At 35.0% G+C, this 20,270-nt stretch overlaps 2 protein-coding genes and 1 long non-coding RNA gene across 7 annotated transcripts; 1 reads left to right on the top strand and 2 right to left on the bottom strand.

The window, feature by feature from the left end:
• Positions 1–1,212: 1,212 nt before the first annotated feature.
• Positions 1,213–3,834, bottom strand: LOC128879160 (prenylcysteine oxidase-like). Of its 3 annotated transcripts, XM_054128060.1 has the most exons (8): positions 3,644–3,831; positions 3,527–3,561; positions 3,209–3,415; positions 2,942–3,083; positions 2,551–2,854; positions 2,360–2,483; positions 1,949–2,298; positions 1,213–1,851 (listed from the first exon to the last, which is right to left on the bottom strand). In XM_054128060.1, exons 3-8 carry the CDS (start codon positions 3,288–3,290, stop codon positions 1,591–1,593), a joined length of 1,263 nt encoding a protein of 420 aa, XP_053984035.1. In that variant the 5' UTR covers positions 3,291–3,415; positions 3,527–3,561; positions 3,644–3,831; the 3' UTR covers positions 1,213–1,590. The 3 variants fall into 3 exon arrangements, with proteins under 3 accessions (XP_053984035.1, XP_053984034.1, XP_053984036.1); XM_054128059.1 differs by having other exon boundaries at positions 3,527–3,834; XM_054128061.1 differs by lacking the exons at positions 3,527–3,561; positions 3,644–3,831 and having other exon boundaries at positions 3,238–3,390.
• Positions 3,835–4,463: 629 nt separating this feature from the next.
• On the top strand, positions 4,464–15,514 carry LOC128879789 (kinesin-related protein 4). Of its 3 annotated transcripts, XR_008457696.1 has the most exons (11): positions 4,464–4,900; positions 4,988–5,222; positions 5,326–5,560; positions 5,629–5,960; positions 6,049–6,166; positions 6,256–12,021; positions 12,111–12,281; positions 12,469–12,633; positions 12,766–12,843; positions 15,103–15,269; positions 15,362–15,514. XR_008457696.1 is itself a non-coding variant. In XM_054129252.1 (9 exons), the coding sequence occupies exons 1-8, from the start codon at positions 4,747–4,749 to the stop codon at positions 12,586–12,588; spliced, it is 7,131 nt and encodes a 2,376-aa protein (XP_053985227.1). In that variant the 5' UTR covers positions 4,464–4,746; the 3' UTR covers positions 12,589–12,633; positions 12,766–13,100. The 3 variants fall into 3 exon arrangements, 1 of the variants encoding a protein (XP_053985227.1); XR_008457697.1 differs by lacking the exon at positions 12,766–12,843; XM_054129252.1 differs by lacking the exons at positions 15,103–15,269; positions 15,362–15,514 and having other exon boundaries at positions 12,766–13,100.
• Positions 15,515–15,532: 18 nt separating this feature from the next.
• Positions 15,533–20,250, bottom strand: LOC128879804 (uncharacterized). Its single transcript, XR_008457703.1, has 3 exons — positions 19,126–20,250; positions 15,744–15,763; positions 15,533–15,669 (listed from the first exon to the last, which is right to left on the bottom strand). It is a non-coding gene; the product is annotated as an uncharacterized LOC128879804 (long non-coding RNA).
• Positions 20,251–20,270: the final 20 nt, after the last annotated feature.

Below are 20,270 nucleotides of genomic sequence, written 5' to 3'. Positions count from 1 at the left end.
AAATTTTGCAAATAAATTATTTGTAAACTAACAAATTTGCAACAGTCCTCTATGACAAACAAATTTGTTACGAACTACCATATTGCATTAACATTGTAATACCCCTTGGTTTATCAAATTTGTCATGTACTCTAGATGTAAGTTTTACGTGCAGGAATAGCTTTTTATACATATATTTAGTATTTAGTACGACATAAATATTAAAATAGAAAATGTATATTATATATAATATACATAATCGATATAACACATATCAATATATATTATACACATATTTGTATTTGTACTAGTATTGTGGTGTTTGGAAGCGTCCAGAAACAGAACGTTTCCAAAGCGCCGAAACCTGTAAAAGACAATCGCGAGAATCGCGAGATCTATGTATATATTAGCAAAGCATATGAAAGGCACAAAAAATAATGAAAATAATAAAAGTAGTAAAAACATTGAAAATAATAAAAATAACAAAAACAAAAATGAAAGTATAAATAATTAAAATAATGAGTATAATAAACAATGAAAATAATGAAAATATTGGAAGTAGTGAAAAGAGTAAAAATACTAAAAGTGAATCGAAGGAACCGAAACAGAATTCATAACATTTCGCTCCGTAGCTGTTTCAATTTCGCTACTTTCCCCCACCAGTAGGCGTTTTGTAACCGAAACCGAACAGTTATTGTACTGCTTCTTTTAAATGAATTCAACTCCAGAAACAGTTTCATTCCTGGAGCGAAACAAAACTATAACATATAATATTGATTCGCTTCTGTAGTGAAACGTTTCTGGAGCGAAATAATTTCACTCCGAACCCGAAGTGAAACGCTTTACATAGTTTTGTTTCGGTTCACATCCCTGGATTTAAGCGCTCACGCGCTGAAAAGCTGCAGTCCCACGTCCTACTACTTATTTGCGTCTTGCTCCATTGTGCACGGCTCAAATGGAACAAAGCAAGGTGGGACTAGGATTATTTTTCAATACTACGCCAATGTCTTGGTAATTGTTAATTCATGGTCGAAATATGTATCATCTGCAATGCAAAGAGTTCGCTGCAATGTTTTAGCTCTTGATCGGTGTATTTTTTGGCCTCATGAAAAAACCAACGTTATATTTAGAAAAAGATCTGCATATTTCAGTAAATAAAAAAAAAGTATTTTACATTTTATTTTTCATGTATATCTGTATATATGTAATAAAAGATTTGTAAGATCTATAATACACGGAGCAATAAAAGGTTTTATTGAAATTCACTCAACTTTAAATAATCATAACTCCGCGAACAATGACTGTATACGGTCATGTTACATTATACTTTGGCTCACAATTCGTCACAAATGTTTACAGCTTACAACGCCTCGATTCCACTGCATTCCATAATTCCAAATAACACAATTATTTATAAATGATTATCTAATCTAAAGAATCATTTTACATTTTTGATAAAATAATCAAATTATAAGAATTTTCAGCGTATTATTTTACAGATCAATCATATGATTTTATATTTTTTTATAATTTTAAACTTCATGTATTTAAAGTAGTTTTATTAAAATAATTTGCAATCACATATGTATGTAATAACATATAGTATAATTACTATAATTCTATAGATGGTGTATTTTCAGGTACATCAGCTTGTGTTTGTTGAGTACGTTTAAAATTACATTTTTGAGAAAAATTTTCATGCGCTAAAATTGCGATATTTTTTCCACTTATTGCACTCATTTCCATTGCACTGGCAGCCCATTCAATGGCATTCACATGATAAAGCGCATTGTGCAGTTTAAATTTTGCTTCATGAATTTCTGTTGAATATTCAGGATAAGCATCCCAAACAATTTCCTTCACCGCATTGATCTAAAAAAATATTATAGTGGTTTTACATTTCGTTAAATCTTATCAATTGTAGTATTATTTTTTTCTTTGTAAATATTATAAATATTACATATCATACATTTGAAAACATTTCATTTATAATTCCTTCCTTTAAAGGTGTATTGCTAAAGATCTTCCAAACCCTGCTATGTTTCATTAAGCCATCTACAGAACTCAATTTTCCCACAGAACTAACTATTGTTTTATTGGGTTCGCAACTAAGTATAGCATCTATTCCTTCTATTAAACCAAAATAATTTGGTTTTAAATCTGCTTGAACAAAAGTAACTCTAGTTTTATGATATTTTCCTATGCTGTGAAGATCATTGTTAGGAAATCCTTCAAAAATTATAGGAAATTCTTGATCACGAATAAGAGGAGTTGCAACAATTACGATGTCATACGTTGATTTCATTACAGTTGTACTATCTGAAATAGACATAATTATTCAACGAGTTATAACAAGGATATTATTAACTATATAGCATACCTTTATTGCGATAATGCACTTCATATAAATTGGTACCATTTTCTATTGGCACATTAACAATTTTTGTAACACAGGAAGGTACAATGTTTACATTTCTATTTCTATATATTAAATGTTCAGGTACCTAAAACATTACCACATCATTAATTGTTAAATGAAACTACATCTATTGAGAGATTAATAAAAATAACCTTTTTGTTTCCCCCTTTAACGGACCACAAGTTGAAACCTGCTCCAGCTAAAGATACGCTACCAACAAAACTATGAATATTGGTATCTTGTCCATAGTTTACGACAGATGTAGCCTTAACAATCTCGTCGATTAATTTTTCTGCATAACCCAAGTTTAAAAGGTATTGTTTAATAGATATTTGTAATAATTTTGGGAACTCTGCATTCATTACTGTTAAGAAACTAGTGATATTTTCAAATGATTTTCCAGCGTCCTGTAAGTTGTATATCTTTGCAAAGCTATTAACTATGGAATTTATATATCTATTTGAAATAAATAAAATCAACTATTATTGTAATACCAATTAGTAACATGTTTTTAACAAATTATCAAAAAGTGATGCAAAATACCTATTAAGACTAAATGGTTGAATACCATATTTATAAAATAATTTAGCTAAAGATACTATTTCCCAGTTACTTTCTTCAAATACGAATTCTTCACCATTCCAAATCCCTGCTCTTTGATTATTACTTGGCACGTGTTCTAAACCTAAATAAATAAAAAAAAGAGTTCATTAAGAAGCTTCACAATTACAAAGAAAACAATGATTAAATTAACATTATTTTGTAAATATTTATACAATTATAACTGTAAAAGGACATAAAATAAGGTACCAAGTAGTTTAACAAATTCTTGCATGTACTTATTTTCAGGATGTATAATTGAACCACCAGCTTCAAATTCATTATCATCCATTTGAATTGTGGCTAGGCGTCCACCGATAGTTTTTGCTTCGTATAAATCAATGTTAAGATTATTTTTAAATAATTCTGTAAGAAAATGCGAACTTGCTGCACCACCAATACCACCACCGATAATAGCTAAAATATATAAATATGAAAATTAGACTATGCATAAAATACAATCTATTATCATTTTTCTAAGCGAACAAGTTTCAGTCATATTTGACTTTCAATTTGAACTAAACTTACCTATATTTGGCTTACAATTTTCAAAACAAATTCCTCTTTCAAGGATAAATACAAATAAAAATATTATATAGTGATTCATGTTTTCTATTTATGCAAATTCTTTCAAATATAACTTACTACTTGTGTAGTCTTTATCGTTTTTTAAATTTTATACATTTTTTTTCTGAAATAAACTAATCATAGGAGCTACAATAATTATAACAAAGTTTTCATGCAGTTATATTTCATCCAATTTCATCTAGAGAAAAGAAAAAAAGAAATAAACAAGATCCAGTGATACCAGATTCGGTTTCCAGTCGCGCATGCGCACTGGTTTTATTGTTAATGTCAGTAAAGTATCTAATACGACCATAAAACTGGCACCTTTAATCGCCCCAAAGAAAAATAGAATTATAAATGAAAACTGGAAATACTGTTTAACATGCAATAACATTAATTGTATGGATGAATGATAACATAGGGATAGGGGTTGAAGTAATTTTACAGACAAAACACATTTTTTATAGCAAAAGAAACGGTTTTCCTGGTTTTGGTGCCAACCGTTGCTATGGGATCATACATTGTTTCCTATAGCTACAGCACTGCGCGCTCAGCTTTTTTTGACGCGCATGCGTGAGTGGGAACCAAATCTGGTAACATAGACGTGACTAGTGGAACCCATTGTATGTGACAGACAGAGATGGGCGAAAATGTTTAAAAGAGGAAACGAGACAAACATATCAGCAAACTTCAGATTTATTCGAAGTCTAGGGTTTTGCCCATCCTGATGACATATGACTGCATATGACCTTCAATGGGACCTCAGGTCGGATTTTATTATGAACAGATAGAGATTAAATAAGAGCTATACAGGGTGTCCCAAAAATATTGTAACACCTTGAAAGGGGTGGTTCGAGAGGTGGTTTGAAACAACTTTTTCCTTAGCGGAAATATTGTCCGAAGCTTCGTTGAGGAGATATTAACGGAAAACACTGACCAATCAGACCGCGCGTATACCGTTGGAGCGCCCGCAGTAGCGTAGGCTACGCGCTAGGCGGCCGCCTTGCTAATAGCAAATTTATGGTTAAAGCGGCCAATCGGACTGCAGAAAATTCAAATATAAATTGACATTGAGAGAGTCTCCTTTTCAAACGGCGGTTAAAATTATGGGAAAGTCGCAAGCGATGTAAATATTGTTATTAATTATTTGATGGTATCGAACGATACGTTAATGAGTAAGAATGTCGGATAGCATTAAAGTTGCGATTAGAGTGAGACCGTTAATAAAACGCGAGAAAGAAGAGAATCAAACGATACAATGGGTAGTTCAAGGGAACTGTATTGTCCCGACCGATCCGGAGATGAAAAAACGTGGAGATGGAGGATTTTGCTTCGGTGCGTATCCAGCGTCTGTAAAGATTTTGAATGGTAAAACTTCATTTTATTCTTAACGAAGTTTATTTGATTGGATTACGTCCACAGATCATATTTTTGATACCGATGCAACTAATATGGATGTTTTTAATACTATCGTGAAGCCTATTGTCGATGCTGCTGTGAATGGCATCAATGGAACGGTGTTTGCCTATGGGCAGACAAGCTCTGGTAAAACGTACAGCATGCTAGGGACATCCCAAGAACTCGGGATAGTCCCACTTGCGATTGACTATATGTTTGACGCGATTGGAAACACTATCGGAAGGGAATTTTTATTGAGGTATACTTATTATCATGGAAACTGATATGATAGTTATTTTGTAGTTAAGAAGATAAATATCAAATTGATCAACTTTATACGAAAGATTACTTTCATTTTCCAGAGTATCATATTTAGAGCTTTACAACGAAAGAGTCAACGATTTATTGAACAAAAATAATACCGATTTGAAGCTTAAAGAGGACGGTAATGGACAAATAGTTTTACAATGTAAAGAAGAAATCACAAATTGTCCAGAGAGCGTGATATCTTTGATGAAGAAAGGAGATAAAATAAGAAGAATTGGAGAAACTAACATGAACGAACGTAGTAGTAGAAGTCATACCATATTTAGAATTGTAAGTTCACTTTGAGCCAAGCATGCTTTAGAATACACTTTTTCGACAAATGTATGTTTCCCGCTTAGACAATCGAAAGCAGAGAAGCTGAAGGAGATTCGGATGGTGCTATACAAGTCTCCCAATTGAATCTAGTAGATCTCGCTGGTTCTGAAAGAGCACGACAAACGGGAGCAACAGGCGAAAGATTTAAAGAAGGACGACATATTAACATGTCTCTGTCAACCCTAGGATTAGTAATCATGCAATTGAGCGAATCTCAAGATAGCCAGAAACATGTTAATTTTCGTGACAGTAAATTAACAAGACTGTTGCAGAGTTCGCTTGGCGGTAATGCTATGACGGCTATACTGTGCGCCGTGACACCAGCTGCTTTGGAAGAAACTCAATGCACTTTGTCGTTAGTACACTGCTATCATAATTAATATAATATATTCCTACCATTCCTAATTATTACAAATTCTTAATTTTATTTTGTCAATTTTTAGGTTCGCATGTCGCGCTAAAAGTGTAAAAAACAAGCCAGAAATTAACGAAGTTATGTCCGATGCAGCACTTTTGAAACGATACGCGAAACAATTATCGAAACTTCAAGCAGAATTACAGGTCTATAACTCGAATTCGTGTCGTAATAATTACTGCAACTCGTTGCATAAAATAGATTTGTAATTGCGTAAATTGATTTTCTTTTTCAGAGAATAAAAACAGAAAATCGCGTAGCAGAAGTTAAAGAGATGGAATCGAAATTACAGGAAAAAGAACGCGTCAATCAGTTGTTGGAAGAGCGTATAGAATTGTTGAAGACGCGAATCGTGTCTGGAGATACTACGAATCAAGAATCGTTCAAGTATAAATCTAAACGAAGACAAACATGGGGCGGTCCGGGACTGTTTAATCAACATTTGCCTTCTTTTAAGCCTGCAACTGAGTTATCGCCTATAAAAAAAATGTCTTGCGAGAAGCCACATAACAGGAAGAGTATCATTCAATCCGCAGATATAATAAATCAAACATTTCAAACGGCTTTCACCGATTTCGAATTGGAATTATTTGAAAGTGAAAGAGCTCGCGAAAGTAGAGGAGACGTTACCGACAGCGACGACGAATCGTTCGTCACGAAACGTAATCGTCGTGTTACATTTATGGATGATGTATTAATCGCTAGATCCAAGGACAGTATAACACCAGAAAAAATTAATCTTAATATAACACCAGAGAAATGTGACACAGCAACTCAAACGCTAAGTTATGAGGTGTCTCCTTCCACGCCAAAACATATTTTACGACAATGTATCGAAGATTTAGGAAAGGAGTATGCGGAACTCCGTCAATTTACAGTTATGGAGAAGCAACTAATATGCCAAGAAAATAATAATTATTGCACGCATAACAAGGAGCCGTTACAATCGAAGAAATTGAAGTTCGATTCCGAAGTCGCGACGGCAGACACTACGGAATCCGTGAAACAAAGCGAAGACGTTACATCTAAGGAGGACGAGTTCGAGCAGATTAACGCCGAGTTGAAAGCCACGTTAAACCAAATATCCGCGAAATTAGAATCGGAGGTAATTTCAGAGCGAGCTGCGAAAGAAGAAGCGATTGAAAAAATTTCGAAACTAGAAGAATTTATTCAAGAGATTGCTTCGGAAAGAAACAAATTTAAACGTATGAACGATCAATTAATAGCTGAATTAAATCAAAAGACTGCCAATTTCGAATCGAAATTTGGAAATGAACAGGTGACGATAAAGGTTACCGAATTGGAGAAAAAGATTGAAGAAGTTAGCAACGAAAAAGATGAACTTGAACATCTTAATGCAGAATTGCAATCGACAGTTGTATTAGAGCAAACCGAGCGTCGAAAGGCGATTGAAAAGATCTCTGAACTGGAAAAGGAAATTGAAAATATAACGCGTTCGAAATGCAAATTGGAACATGTTAATACGGAATTGAAATCGAGGATAACATCGGACCAAGATACAAATCGAGAAGCGATGGCAGTAATTTCCGAGTTGGACAGACAAAATAGAGATAATGAAGAAAGAAAAGAAATGGAGGATACTAATTGTGAATCATGCGACGAACAAAATGAGATTTTAGAATTGGAAGTGAAAAACGATACGGAGAAAGATGTAGAAAATGTAATTGTCGATGGCAAAGGGGATACTATAATGTTAGATACGGAATTAAAAATGAGCGAATCTAAAGAAAATGTTCAATTGGAAAATCAGGAACTGAATGAAACAAAATGTAACGTTGAGAGTCTCGAACAGGATATAGAAACTCTTCGAAAGACTATTTCTTTACTGAAAACTGAGAATACGGAAATAGCTGGCAAATTAGCCACAGAGCAAGAGAACGCAAAGAGGGCAGAACTTGACCTTCAAAAAACAATCGATGAACTTTACAGTCGCATCAGCGAAGTTACAGTGGAGAAAATTAATTTAGAAAGCAATTTGGAAGCTTTGAACGACGAATTGAAGTCCACGCGTTCTAGAATAACGGAAACTCGAAGCGAGGAACAAATAGTTGCGACGTATCAAAATAAAATCGATAATTTAACAGCTGAGAACATTGAATTATCGACTACTATCGTGGAGAAGAATAACGAGCTTAAAAGTATCAAAGAAACCAAGTCGCTTTTGTACGATCACGAGTGCATTTATAAGGAAGAAGTAGCTGTCCTCGCTCAAAAGAACGAATGTTTAGAATTACAGAATAATGAACTTTCTACGGATTTAATAGACAAAATAGAAGAAAATGATGTGCTGAAGGAACGATGCGATATATTGAAAAGCAAAATAGATCAGTTTCAGTTAATGAATGAGAATTCTGTCGAGAGTAGCGAGGATCATTTAAGATCGCAGAATAACATGTTGAAGGCAGAAATAGCAGAATTGAAGGCGAAAATGACGATACTTTCTGAAGAGAACACTAAATTTTCCAACAACTTGTTAGAAGCAATGGAAGTTTTCGATCGCTCTACATCCGAACAATTACGGGATACATCGATAACATTCAGCGACAGTATCGAGACTGCAAATTATATCGAGCAAAATATTGTACAGACAGAAAACCGCGAAGTACTCGCGGGTATAATTACAACGTTACAGGAGAAAATTGGTTACTTAACTCGCTTAAATAAAAAGCTTAGCGACTTGAAATTAACTTCCTGTAGTCAGTGCGCGCACTTGAGAAATTTGAACGAGAGTCGCAGGGCCCTTAAACTCGAAAAGAAAGCTCTGACTCAGAAACTAGAGGACCTGCAAGGTAAATTAGATCGCAAGTGCGTAGATGTCGAAAGGTTGAAGGGAATAATCAGCCGAGAATTGAATTCGAGCCGACACGATGTTTCTGCGAACGTGAGTTTCGTGGACGAAGGAAACGTGAGCTTCGTCGAGGAGAGAATTCGGAATCTGAACGACGAGTTACAAACGTTAAAGGCAAATCATGATAAATTATCGATTCTGTACGAAGATAAGTGTAACGAGTTTACAGAGTTCCAGGTTCAGGAAAAGAAGACCACGGATGCAACGAGTACCGAGTCAAAGGAACGTTCGAGTGAGAGTAGACGCAGAATAGAACAAATACAGAATCATATCGACCGATTGCGAGACAATATGGACGAACTCAAGACGAAGAGCGTGGATTTCACTGTTACGCTCGGTGAATTGAAAAATGAAAAAGAAATGCTCTTGGATGAAATCGACGCATTGAAAGCTGCTAACGAGGAGCTACGAAGGGAAGTATCTAGTAACGAGATCGCCTTGATAGAGAAAATACGAGTTCTCGAGAATGAATTGTCTAACACGAGTAGCGAGATGGAACAATTTTTGGCGAGGGAAAAGGATCTTGAACGCAAGAAGCTAACGTTAGAAACTGAACTAGAGGAACTGAAAGCGAAGGAAGAGAGTAAGAATACATTAGTTGATCAATTGAACGAGCGTATAGAGTCTTTGAAAAATGAATTAGATTTAGTTACGAGTCAGAAAAACTCGGAAATAGAACAACAAGCCTCAGTTAGAATCAAAGAATTGGAAGTACGCGTAGACGATCTTCAATTGGATAAAACGAAACAGGAATGCTTGTACAAGGAAGTCCAAGAAAAAGTATTCCAGATAGAAAAGTCATTGCAAGACAGCGAACAAGCAAAATGTATTCTCACGGAAAAATTGCAAGCAGTCGAAACTGAGTTAACAGATTCTAAAAGTAAATTAGAAAGTAAACACAAAGACGAGCTTGAATCGCTGCCTCTACAGTACGAGCATCGTATCGAAGAATTTGAAAGCAATTTTAAAACACTTAAAGATACTTTAAACGAGCACGTTAATAAAAATCTGGAATTAACGAGCGAACTTTCCAGACTGCGAGATATTGAGGAGAAATGCAATGCCACGATAATCGACAACGAAAAGCTTAACGAGTCGTTGAACGACATTAGAAAATGTATGACGAAAGAGTTAAGGTCGCTCAAGTGTAACAGAACTTCCGAGGATCTCTCAGGTAAATCTGTGAACGAGATCTTCGTGATCTTGCTACAGACGTTCGTGTCGAAAGAGGAGGATATGATTAAAACCATACGAGAAAGGTTTGAAAAAGATAAACAGAAATTGGTGGACGAGAAACAGCAAAGCGCGGATACCGAGAAACGTGCCACGATATGGGCGAAGGAGTTGGAAGCGGAAATCGAGAAGCTCCAAAATGAATTAACGGAACGGGAACGCGTCCATAAGGAGTATGAAAATAATATTTCGCAATTAGAGCATCTTTTAAGAGAGAGTAACCACGAGAACGAGGTTCTCAAAAGCAACGTGAAGGTGCTCGAGGCAGATTTGAACAACTGGCAGATGGAATTCGAGAAGCGATACAAGGTCGACAATAGGCAGGAAGAAGATTTATTTATCGCTCATAAAAAGGAGAAAGAAACCCAAGAGACATTTAAAAACAAAGAAATGGAATTAGAGTCGAAGATAGAATCGGAGAAAGAGATATGCGAGAAGAAGATAAGCGATCTGGAGTATACTATAGAATCCTATAAAACAAAGAATTTAGAGTTGAATAGCACCGTCGAAGGGCTCGAGGCTAACGAAAAGCAACTGCAGAATATCATAGAAGCGAACTCGATCGAGATTAAAAGGAACAATCAAAATATAGAGAGGGTTAACTTGGAACTCGAACAACTCAGAGAAGCTTACAACGAAATGAGTCAGAAAGTAGAGAAAAAGGATTCGCATATAGAAGAGATTGCAAAAGTTTTAAAGAAGAAATGTGACGAGTTATCAGAGTACAAGACGAAGCTTGAAACTATAATGCCAGAATGCGAAACGTTAAAGGAGAAGATCGAGAAACAAAAGTCGTCCATAGAGCGATACAAAGGTGAAACGGAGGCTCTGCTCGCGGAAAGGGAAGCGCAGTTGGAAATAATCAAAGACAAATTGAATTCCGAAGAGATAAAGAATGCTGGATTGGTCAAACAGTTGAACGAACTGAATAATAAGAACGTGGTACTGATAGAGAAACTGAACGAATTGAAAGAAAAGTACGAGGAGCTTAGACAAGAAAATGCGAAGCTGGAGAGGAAAGGCAGGAACAGTACTAGCAAGATGGAAATGGAAGCGAAAATAGAGGAGCTGAAAGAGACGAATGGAAGGCTGTTGAATAATTTAGAAGGAGCAAGCAATCGCGTGACCGAGCTTCAAGAGATTAAAAATCAGACGTTAAAAGAGGTAGCTGATTTAAAGGGTAAGGTTGAAGTCTTAATGAAAGAAAACAGCGAGCTTAAGACGACGTTGTCCAAAAACAGCAGTTTGAGTTCGTTGATAGATGAAAGTAAGTACAACGCGCTTCTATTAGAAAAGAATTCAATCGTATCAGAATTAGAAATTAAAGAGTACGCGAGACAGGTCCAACAACTCACAGACAAGAACAAAGAACTGGACGACGAGCTGGAGGAATACGCAGGAATAATTCGAGAACGAGACGATGAAATCTCCAAATTAGAGAACAAATTATACTCCCGTCTAACGGAGAACGTACATATCAACGAGCTAACTGAGAAAATAAGATGCCTGAACGAAGTTAACGAGAAACTTCGAGATCAGATCGATGGGTTCAAAATGAAATTGGAAATGGATGTAAGAGACGTTGAAACAACGCAGGTAAAGGATATTATTGATAAGTTGAAGTCGGAAAATTTGGAACTGCTAGCGAGATTGAACGATTACAAGAAACGAGAAGAAAACGCGAAAAGAAAATTCGAGATTCTTACGTCTAATAAAAACCTTTACGATTACGAGGAAAAGTGTCTGCAATTGAAAAAGAAAATTCACGAATTGGAATTGGAGTTGGTGTCGAAAAATGGGAAAATCGCGACGTTGGAGATTCAAATTCAAAGCGAGAGCTTCCCGTATCAAAAGAAGTGCAAAGAATTGGAAGAACACTTGCTCGCTTTTCGCACTAAGGTATGTATGAAATTATACGGAAAAATATCTAAAAATGTAATACAAATATGGAATTCAAATTCTAAACGTGTAATACTTTTTATGAACAGAATGCATATTTAAATTCCGAAATAAGGAAACTACAAAGAACTCTAAACGATGTTAATACGTGGGAATGCGAAGTGTGTAGACGATGGCGTCTCAATAGAAATGATCAAGCTTGCCAAACACTTCCCAACGATTCTATACGTTTCTGCAGCACTGGCAGCGGAATTGTCGAGGTCGGTTAGATATCTAATACACGAACTCTCAAATATCAAACAAAAAAAAGTGGTGTTTTATCATATTTTATCAGAATTCTAAAATTTTAACCATGTATTTTCATCCGATATTTGAAAGAATCGTTTGCGTATTCTAATCGAATTCTGAATCGATATCTAATTCTAATCGTACTGTTTGTATGTATAGGATCATATAAAAATTCAAAAATTGGAAAAAGAAAAAGCGTTAATGAAAGCTCTATGCCGTTCTCGATGTCAACGTATAAGAGAACTAGAGGATAAAATAAAGGAACTGGAATCAACGTAACGTTCAATTATTTGAAACCCAATTGAAGCATTTGGAGTATCAAAAGTGAGTGAGTTTTATTTCTAAGGGTGTAAAAGTTGCGTAAGTTGACTGTAAGATGCCCTGATGCATCAATCGTGCATTTACTTTGCATTACTTTGCATTTATTTAAATATCTATTCGTAATTCTCCCACTAGCTCATCTATAGCACGAGTACCTCAGGATCGGTAGACCCGTACTACAGCTATGCTCAAACATAACTGCAGCCCCTGAGGGTAATGTGTAGCAAAATTCATTAGACAAATGAGAGAAAAGTTGTGTATGTAGTTCTCTCGTAGTTTTATTGTAATAGGATATTCGATGTCGTGTCAATTCTTCGCTTTTAGATCTTAAGTGCTTTATGTTAAATGTACAAACAAAACCTACTTATCAAATTTGTTTTGAGATAATTATAAAACATTTAATTTCTGTCGATTTTTATTACGTCATATTACACTGTACAATCATATAAACGATATTATTACAAACATTATAGCTGTGTCCATTAAATTATTTTGATATTTGCTTACCTAATTAACACATAAATTACTCCGTTCCGCTTTAAATATGAAAATGATTAGAAATTTTAATACGGTTTGTCTATAAATATTTGTTTTTGTAATAAGAACAATAACCCTCTTTATATTTTGATTGTTCCTTTTAATCTCGATCGAGTTCGCTTCTATGATATTCTGCAGTTGCTTTTCGTTAGCCTCGAGTCCTTCGACGGTGCTACTCAACTCTAAATTCTTTGTTTTTATTTTCCCCGACTTTTATACGAATGAACAAAGATTAGCTAAATTTAACCATTTACGTACAGTTTACGATTTTGAAAAATATTTAATTATTAAGAAAGCTTATAAATTAAATTATAAACCATTGTTTCCTAATAATTTTGATAGGCAAAAAGTTTTTCTAGTAAATAATATTTTCCATCATTCAACAATGGCAGTTATGAAAGATTTTAATTATACAGATACTGCCCATTTTTTAGAAATATTTCGCAACTGGTGGAACATCGTGAATAATACAAGTAGTGTTAAAGGTAACAGGAAAAGAAACGAATTTCGTAAACCGATTTTGAATGTTAAGGGTGCGCAGGACCCAGAGCCAAACTCCGAGTTGACTTCAGCGACAGTGGCGGAAAAAGTAGGAAACTCCGGGACAACGACAGAGAGGGCGATACAACAATTGCAGGAGAGACGAGGACAGGACGATTAGGCTAGCATGATTCTTGTCAAGGATTTTGAAGCAAAGAAGCAATATTTTCTAATAATTCTGGTTTCAAAATATTCCTTATACCTTGGCGCATGCCACTGTAAGGCCCGATTTTGGAAAAAGTGTTTGTAAACAAATTTATTCTATAAGAAAAAAAGAAACCATACTTTTATTATTTATAAAGTTTCAAGACCGAAATTGCAAAATCGGGCGTTAGAGTGGCATGCGGAGTGATGTAGAGAATATTTTAGAAAAAGAATCGTGAGAAAATATTGCTTCTTCGCTTCAAAAAACTTGATGAGCTTCGTTGCTGTGAAATCTTGATGATTTGTATGGCAATATGGCTGCCTCGCTGTCGCGCTTTCCGTTGTGGCGCTGTCGTCGTCTGTTCTGTTGTTACTATATCGTCAGTCTACACACGGTTTTCCACGTGGTTTAGACCAGGGATGGCCAACTGTTGGAAAAAAAATATTTTTACTGGCCAGATGAAATATTAAAATTGAAAAATGTGAAGGAAAATACTTATTTCTTTATGTAAACAAAATATTATTATGAAATTTGTTTATGAATAATTGTTAGTTAAGCAATACAACATTTATTTCTAATCAAAATGAATTAAATTGACGTTTCCTATATAAATAGGAGAATGATACAAAAACAGAGTAAAATTGGAATTGTTGTACCTTTACTCAATTGTTCCTAACTACGGTATTTATTCATAGATTTTATTCGACAAAAGCTTGCTTTCTTCGTAAAAGTGTGATCTATGCGTAAACAATAAGAAACTGGACATAATTTGACAGTTACTAATTTTGCATGGCGATGGAAGAAATTTTTGTGTTCTAATTTAGCCGAAGAAATTGAAGGTTTCTCATATGTGTTGGCCCGTAACATTTGAACTATTGAACCGATTGGAAAACAATGTCAAACGCAATTGTTGGAAATTCGATTATGGCAACTTTTGTTCAGAAATGTTTGCTGAAACCTATAATGGATAGTACATTCGACCTAAGTGAATAACTTTTCATTAAAATACAAAAGTATTTCGTGGAAAGTACTCGCGTCGGCAACTTTTTGAACTTCGGCGTTCATTTACAGGCATTCAAAAGAGCAGATGATTCATATTCAGAAAACACTCCTCTATCATTTAGGACTAAATAGAACTTTCTAGCGTTCGTAGTTTTCAAGTAGTACTACGTTTTCTCTCAAAATCGACCGTATTTACAAAATCTCGAATTTCTCGAAAACTAAGGGTGATGGAGCAATTTCACTTTCAGATTTGTATTTAGGACGAGGAACCCTATAAGAATCACCTACTGGATATCGCGGAATTTAAAAAAAGTTTAAATTTGTTGGTTAGTGTAATCTGTATACTAAGGGAGCTGCGGATCTAAAAAGTTGGGGAACTTCTGGACTAGGGTGTATATGGGAAATACAAATTAAGGTAATATACACTTGATAATTTTAGTTTATTTTTTTTTAAATTTTGTGTAATATAGACATTTTTGATTATCCGTGACCCTCGTTGATTCGCAGGTGGTCTTACTACTATTTTCTCCGCCGTGGCCCTTCTGCGGCGTCTGTTATCGCGCTGCCGCCGCCGCCTGTTACTCTGAAATTAGTATAACGAAATATATTAATTTTAAGTACTAATAAAAAATTATTGACATAATTTTGGTTAACGATTATTTTTAAACGTGCCACATTCTCGTGTTGCGGCCACGCGAAGGCTGGTGGTGGTAGCGGGGGCTGCGGCATACCCAGTGGTGTGACAATATATGACACCCCATATTGTCCTATTATGTAAGTATCCCCGAAGGTCAATCTATCAAGACCGTATGTAACTGTTGGAAAAACAAACAAAGATTAATATAAAATTTTACAATATTTTTCAGTTACTATAAATAAGTAATCATACCTTCCTCCAGGCTGCTCATTCTGTAATAAAACAAAAAAGAATATTAGATTGTATACTATATAGATATTCAAACAAAGTTTCAATTATTTAATAACATACGCACGCGAAGTGTGCACCGAATTCTTTAATCAGAATTTTTTCCTATGTAAAGAAGGGTATGTAGAACAATCTCTGAAAGTAGGAACGCGCAACTCTCTCTTGTTTTCGAGAAATAAATATTAAAAAATATCTAAATTTCGATTGACGAGTGTCGACCGTACCCGTGTTGGGGATGTCATAGGGGATGAAATATTTATTTTGGTGGAGTTTTAGTGGGTATTCCTCTCCTTCTGAGGGGCGAGCTCCACACTACCCCCTCCTTCTGAGGGGCGAGCCCCACACTACCCCCTCCGTTTGAGGGGGTGTGCGTAAATGCATTTCTCCACGTATAAAAAAGGGGGGGGGGGAGAGTGCGGTACTGTCCAGGAGAAACTGTTTTTTTCAGCTCAAGAGGGATCCAGGTATTGTCACCGAATTCTTAACATCGGACAAGCGACAAGCGTCCAGGAACAAACCCCCGTACTCTCCCTTCTCCGAACAGGCGTCTAACGATGAGACTCTTATAGATTATTAATTTTAAGTGTATGTTATACTTGTATTTGATTTTTACATTAAAATTATTTTGGAATATGGGGAATTGTTAAAAGATAACACGCTAAAATACATATGTATAAGTAAATGATGATAAAATGATTGTTCACAAAATTATCTAATATGCAAGAAAGAATTGACAAATATCAGGGAAGTATAAATTATTTATTGTATTACATATCGTTCTGCGCTTGCGTTTGTTCAGTGTACCATACTTGTCATTTTATAAAATAAAAATAATAACAGGAAATATTAGATTTTACATTTACTATTGTTATATTTGATTATTAATAACAGCATACATTTTCAAATTCGTAATAAATTGATATATTAAATATTAGTATTGTAGTATGCGACAAAAAGTATATATAAGAAAGTCAAGTATGTAAAATTCGCAAGGAGCGACTCTCTTTCGTTTCCGAAAAATAAATATTAAAAAATATCTAAATTTCGATTGACGAGTGTCAATCGAACAAGTGTTAGAGAAGAGGTGTACTAGAAACAGCGTTATAAACTACAAATTATAGTTAAAATTAGCAACCGTAAACTGGAACTTCAACATGAGCTTTTAATAACCAACAATGAAATAAATATATAGGAATTTTAATAAAAAAAGATAATATTATATAAATAAATATAAATTTATATATATTTAAATTATCATTATTTAAACTTATTCCTAATATAAAAAATACATTTGTATTAAAAAATATAATAATATAAAAAATAAATATTACTAAAGGTAAAGAAAAAAATAATGTGTAAAATATAAAATAATATCTCGATATTAATCGTATAATTCCTAATCCTCGATAACAATAATTATAAATGTTAAAATTAATCTTACTCCATAATAAAAATAAAAGTTTATTAAATCTAAAGATAGAAAAATTATCGATAAAACTATTAATAAAACTATTAAATAATAAAATATAAATATTTTCATATAAATTTAAATTTAAAATATATATATATTGCCTATTTTCCATTATTAAATTTATATTTATAGATGTAATATAGAATTCCAGTACTTCGCAAAGCATTTATTACAATCATTTACAATTATCGTAAAGGTGCATTTTACTACTACACTTTTACCATTTATTCTCTTTCAAAAAGACTTATATTTCATTATGCGTATGCTTTTGTCTATCTTATTACGTTCATACTAGCTATACCTACTTTTTTCATCATCACAAAAGACAATTTTTTCAATCTATTGTAATCAATCCAAGTTAGTTTACACGTACATAATATTTTTTATCAATTTCTATATACATATACACACTTACTTAAAAGGAAAATGTATGACCGCGGGCATTTTTTAAACTTACTACGATACTGAACCATGATGAAAAGCGTCTTAGACTACTAGCGTAACAACCGCAACAGAGACGACAGCATCAAGTTTTTTGAAGCAAAGAAGCAATATTGTCTCACGATTCTTTTTCTAAAATATTCTTTATATCACTCCGCATGCCACTCTAACGCCCGATTTTGCAATTTCACCTTTAAAATATGATAAAAATATGTTTTTAAGGAACAAATTTTTTTTTTTTGCAAATTTTCGAAACAAACTCTTGATAGGTCGATAGATTTATTTCCCCTGATTACAAAATGCATAATCATTATATGTTTGTTTTCATTATTGTGCATAGAAAACACGAAAAACTGTTTCGTAGTTCACCTATTCTCCGTTGCTCTTCGTTGGTGGCGCTAGTTTAGCTCCTGCGCAGCCTTAAGGGTGCGGGAGATAGATCAGGGAGGGGGATACATCAATCGGAGGAGAGACAAAGACAGAATGATGTCAAACGTTTGCAATTTTCCAAACAGTTATTGTAATTTTATGAGGCGAGGAGGCAATCTTTTTGTCTGATTTTTTTTTAAATTGTTCCTTATAAAATTCCGTTGCGGGGGATAGTTACACATTTTGCAATTCGTTTTTGAAACGTGCTAAAAATACATTTAAAGACAAGACATTTTTTGTGGGTCTTTTTCCAAAAATCTTTAACTATCCCCTGCAACAGCATTTTACAAGGAACGGTTAAAAAAAAATCAGCCAAAAAGGTTGCTTCCTCGCCTCATAAAATTACATTGGTGTTGTCGCTACGATTGAGAAGATTCATATGCCAACATGGCTGCCTCAATATCGTGCTTTCCACCGCAGCGCTGTCGTCGTCTTCCTTTCTGTTACCGTGTCGACCATATAAACACGCTTTTCGACTTGGTTCGCAGGTATCGTAGTCGGGCCGGGTTTTTTCGCGCACGCGCAGCGAACATAGCATCAATGAAGTATACGCACGACTAAAAAGGTGTATCTTAATTACCCCTGCATAATTTTACAAATATATTCATGATTTATGGACAAATGTAGGACAATATATAAATAATAAGGACAAATATATTCATGATTTCGCGCTCATAGTCACAATAGCTATAGCACCCTACACCTGTTACCCTGGATACGACACTGTTAACGGTCATTCTAGCGAAAAAACTCGACCCAGCTGGTAACTGATCGTAGTAATTTTGTTACGTCCCAGCTTATCTGTGACTCTTTCTTGGGATCTTCGTCTTCAATTAAAGAGCTAAAGCTCACCTTAACTGTATTCGCTAACGGGAAAGAGCAATTCGGGATTGCAATGATTGTTTTCAAGGTTTAGCATATAAATATGTATTGTTACAAGATAACGAGTTTATATTACAATATCGGTTTTGGGAAATCAAGTATACAATTATGTAGGTACGTTACCGCTTGTCGGTCTTACAGTTTGGTTGTACCAGCTATCTGTTGTGGTCCCAGGGCTGTGCTGTTGCAAGGATCTGTTTGTCGGCAACTATCACTCGCGACACGGGTCTCTACTAATTAACAACGGACTTTCCTCGGCAACGACGCGGCGGGCGTACGATTACTCTATCCGTGACTACAATAATTTAGTATTTGACGACCAAAGCGCGACGCTGAGTGCGTGTTCGATTGACGATAAAGGTTCGATGTGATCTTAACCGATTATACGTCGGACTTTCGTAGGTAACGACAACGCGTGAAGTTAACCTGTCCGCGACTACAAGATTTCGATAATCACCACGATGAGGACGTACTGACAGCGGAATAAAAAAAGAGCCGTGGGGCGTGTCCACGGGTTTATATATTAGCTGATCCTCGCATGGCACGAGCCGCGTTCGAGAACTGTCGTTTCGGCATCCGTTGAAATCGGGAGGGGTCCCAAGTTCAGCGGATGTGCTGCCGTTGAGCGCTGACGCCTATTTCGCTGATTCGCAGATCGCACGTTTGTCAAGCGCATTCCTAAAAGTATCTGATCTTAAGTATTCGCAATGCGAGGTCGCTGAAAAGGGACACCGGCAGGGCCGGATGTAACATATCGTACACAAAATATCGCTAGTTCGATCCCAAGCTGCTGCGTATTTTTTTTATTCTTATTTTATATTTTGTTCGGTTGCCGAACATCTTGTATAATTTAAAAAAAAAAAAATTTTGGTATAAGAAGTAATATGAAATATAAAATACAAACAAATAGCGAAATACTTTCCTGTTTCGCTGTGCGTATAACGTGTTTGGTCTCATTGTAATCATAGAAATCTTACAAATACATTGGAAAAAGTTAGATTTAAAAAAATTAATAAATAAAAAAGTTTTATTGTTACATTAGCATTGTCTCGCGCCCGCCGATATGTTTTGGTTCCTAGCTTCGTGTCTTGGATCTCTCTCTCTCTCTCTCTCTCTCTCTCTCTCTCTCTCTCTCTCTCTTTCTATGTTCGCGCTCGGCTGGAGCCACATGTAAACTTAGAATCGACACCTCGGCTGGTTCTTATACCTACATATATTGTAGGTGTAACCAAATGTTTCGATCAGCTTCGAATCCGTCCAAAGTTTGA

This window comes from Hylaeus volcanicus, chromosome 7, assembly GCF_026283585.1.
Source record: "Hylaeus volcanicus isolate JK05 chromosome 7, UHH_iyHylVolc1.0_haploid, whole genome shotgun sequence".
Taxonomy (NCBI): Eukaryota; Metazoa; Arthropoda; class Insecta; order Hymenoptera; family Colletidae; genus Hylaeus; species Hylaeus volcanicus.
This window is presented reverse-complemented; position numbering and strand designations above follow the sequence as displayed.

Bases quoted from the DNA above. Each gene is read 5' to 3' on its own strand.
- LOC128879789 (XM_054129252.1), top strand. From the start codon at position 4,747: ATGTCGGATAGCATTAAAGTTGCGATTAGAGTGAGACCGTTAATAAAA. The intron at 4,901-4,987 runs GTGCGTATCCAG...TTACGTCCACAG, and splicing joins AGATGGAGGATTTTGCTTCG to ATCATATTTTTGATACCGAT. The intron at 12,282-12,468 runs GTCGGTTAGATA...TTGTATGTATAG, and splicing joins CTGGCAGCGGAATTGTCGAG to GATCATATAAAAATTCAAAA.
- LOC128879160 (XM_054128059.1), bottom strand. From the start codon at position 3,605: ATGAATCACTATATAATATTTTTATTTGTATTTATCCTTGAAAGAGGA. The intron at 3,416-3,526 runs GTAAGTTTAGTT...TATATATTTTAG, and splicing joins AAATTGTAAGCCAAATATAG to CTATTATCGGTGGTGGTATT. The intron at 2,299-2,359 runs GTATGCTATATA...TGTCTATTTCAG, and splicing joins AGTGCATTATCGCAATAAAG to ATAGTACAACTGTAATGAAA.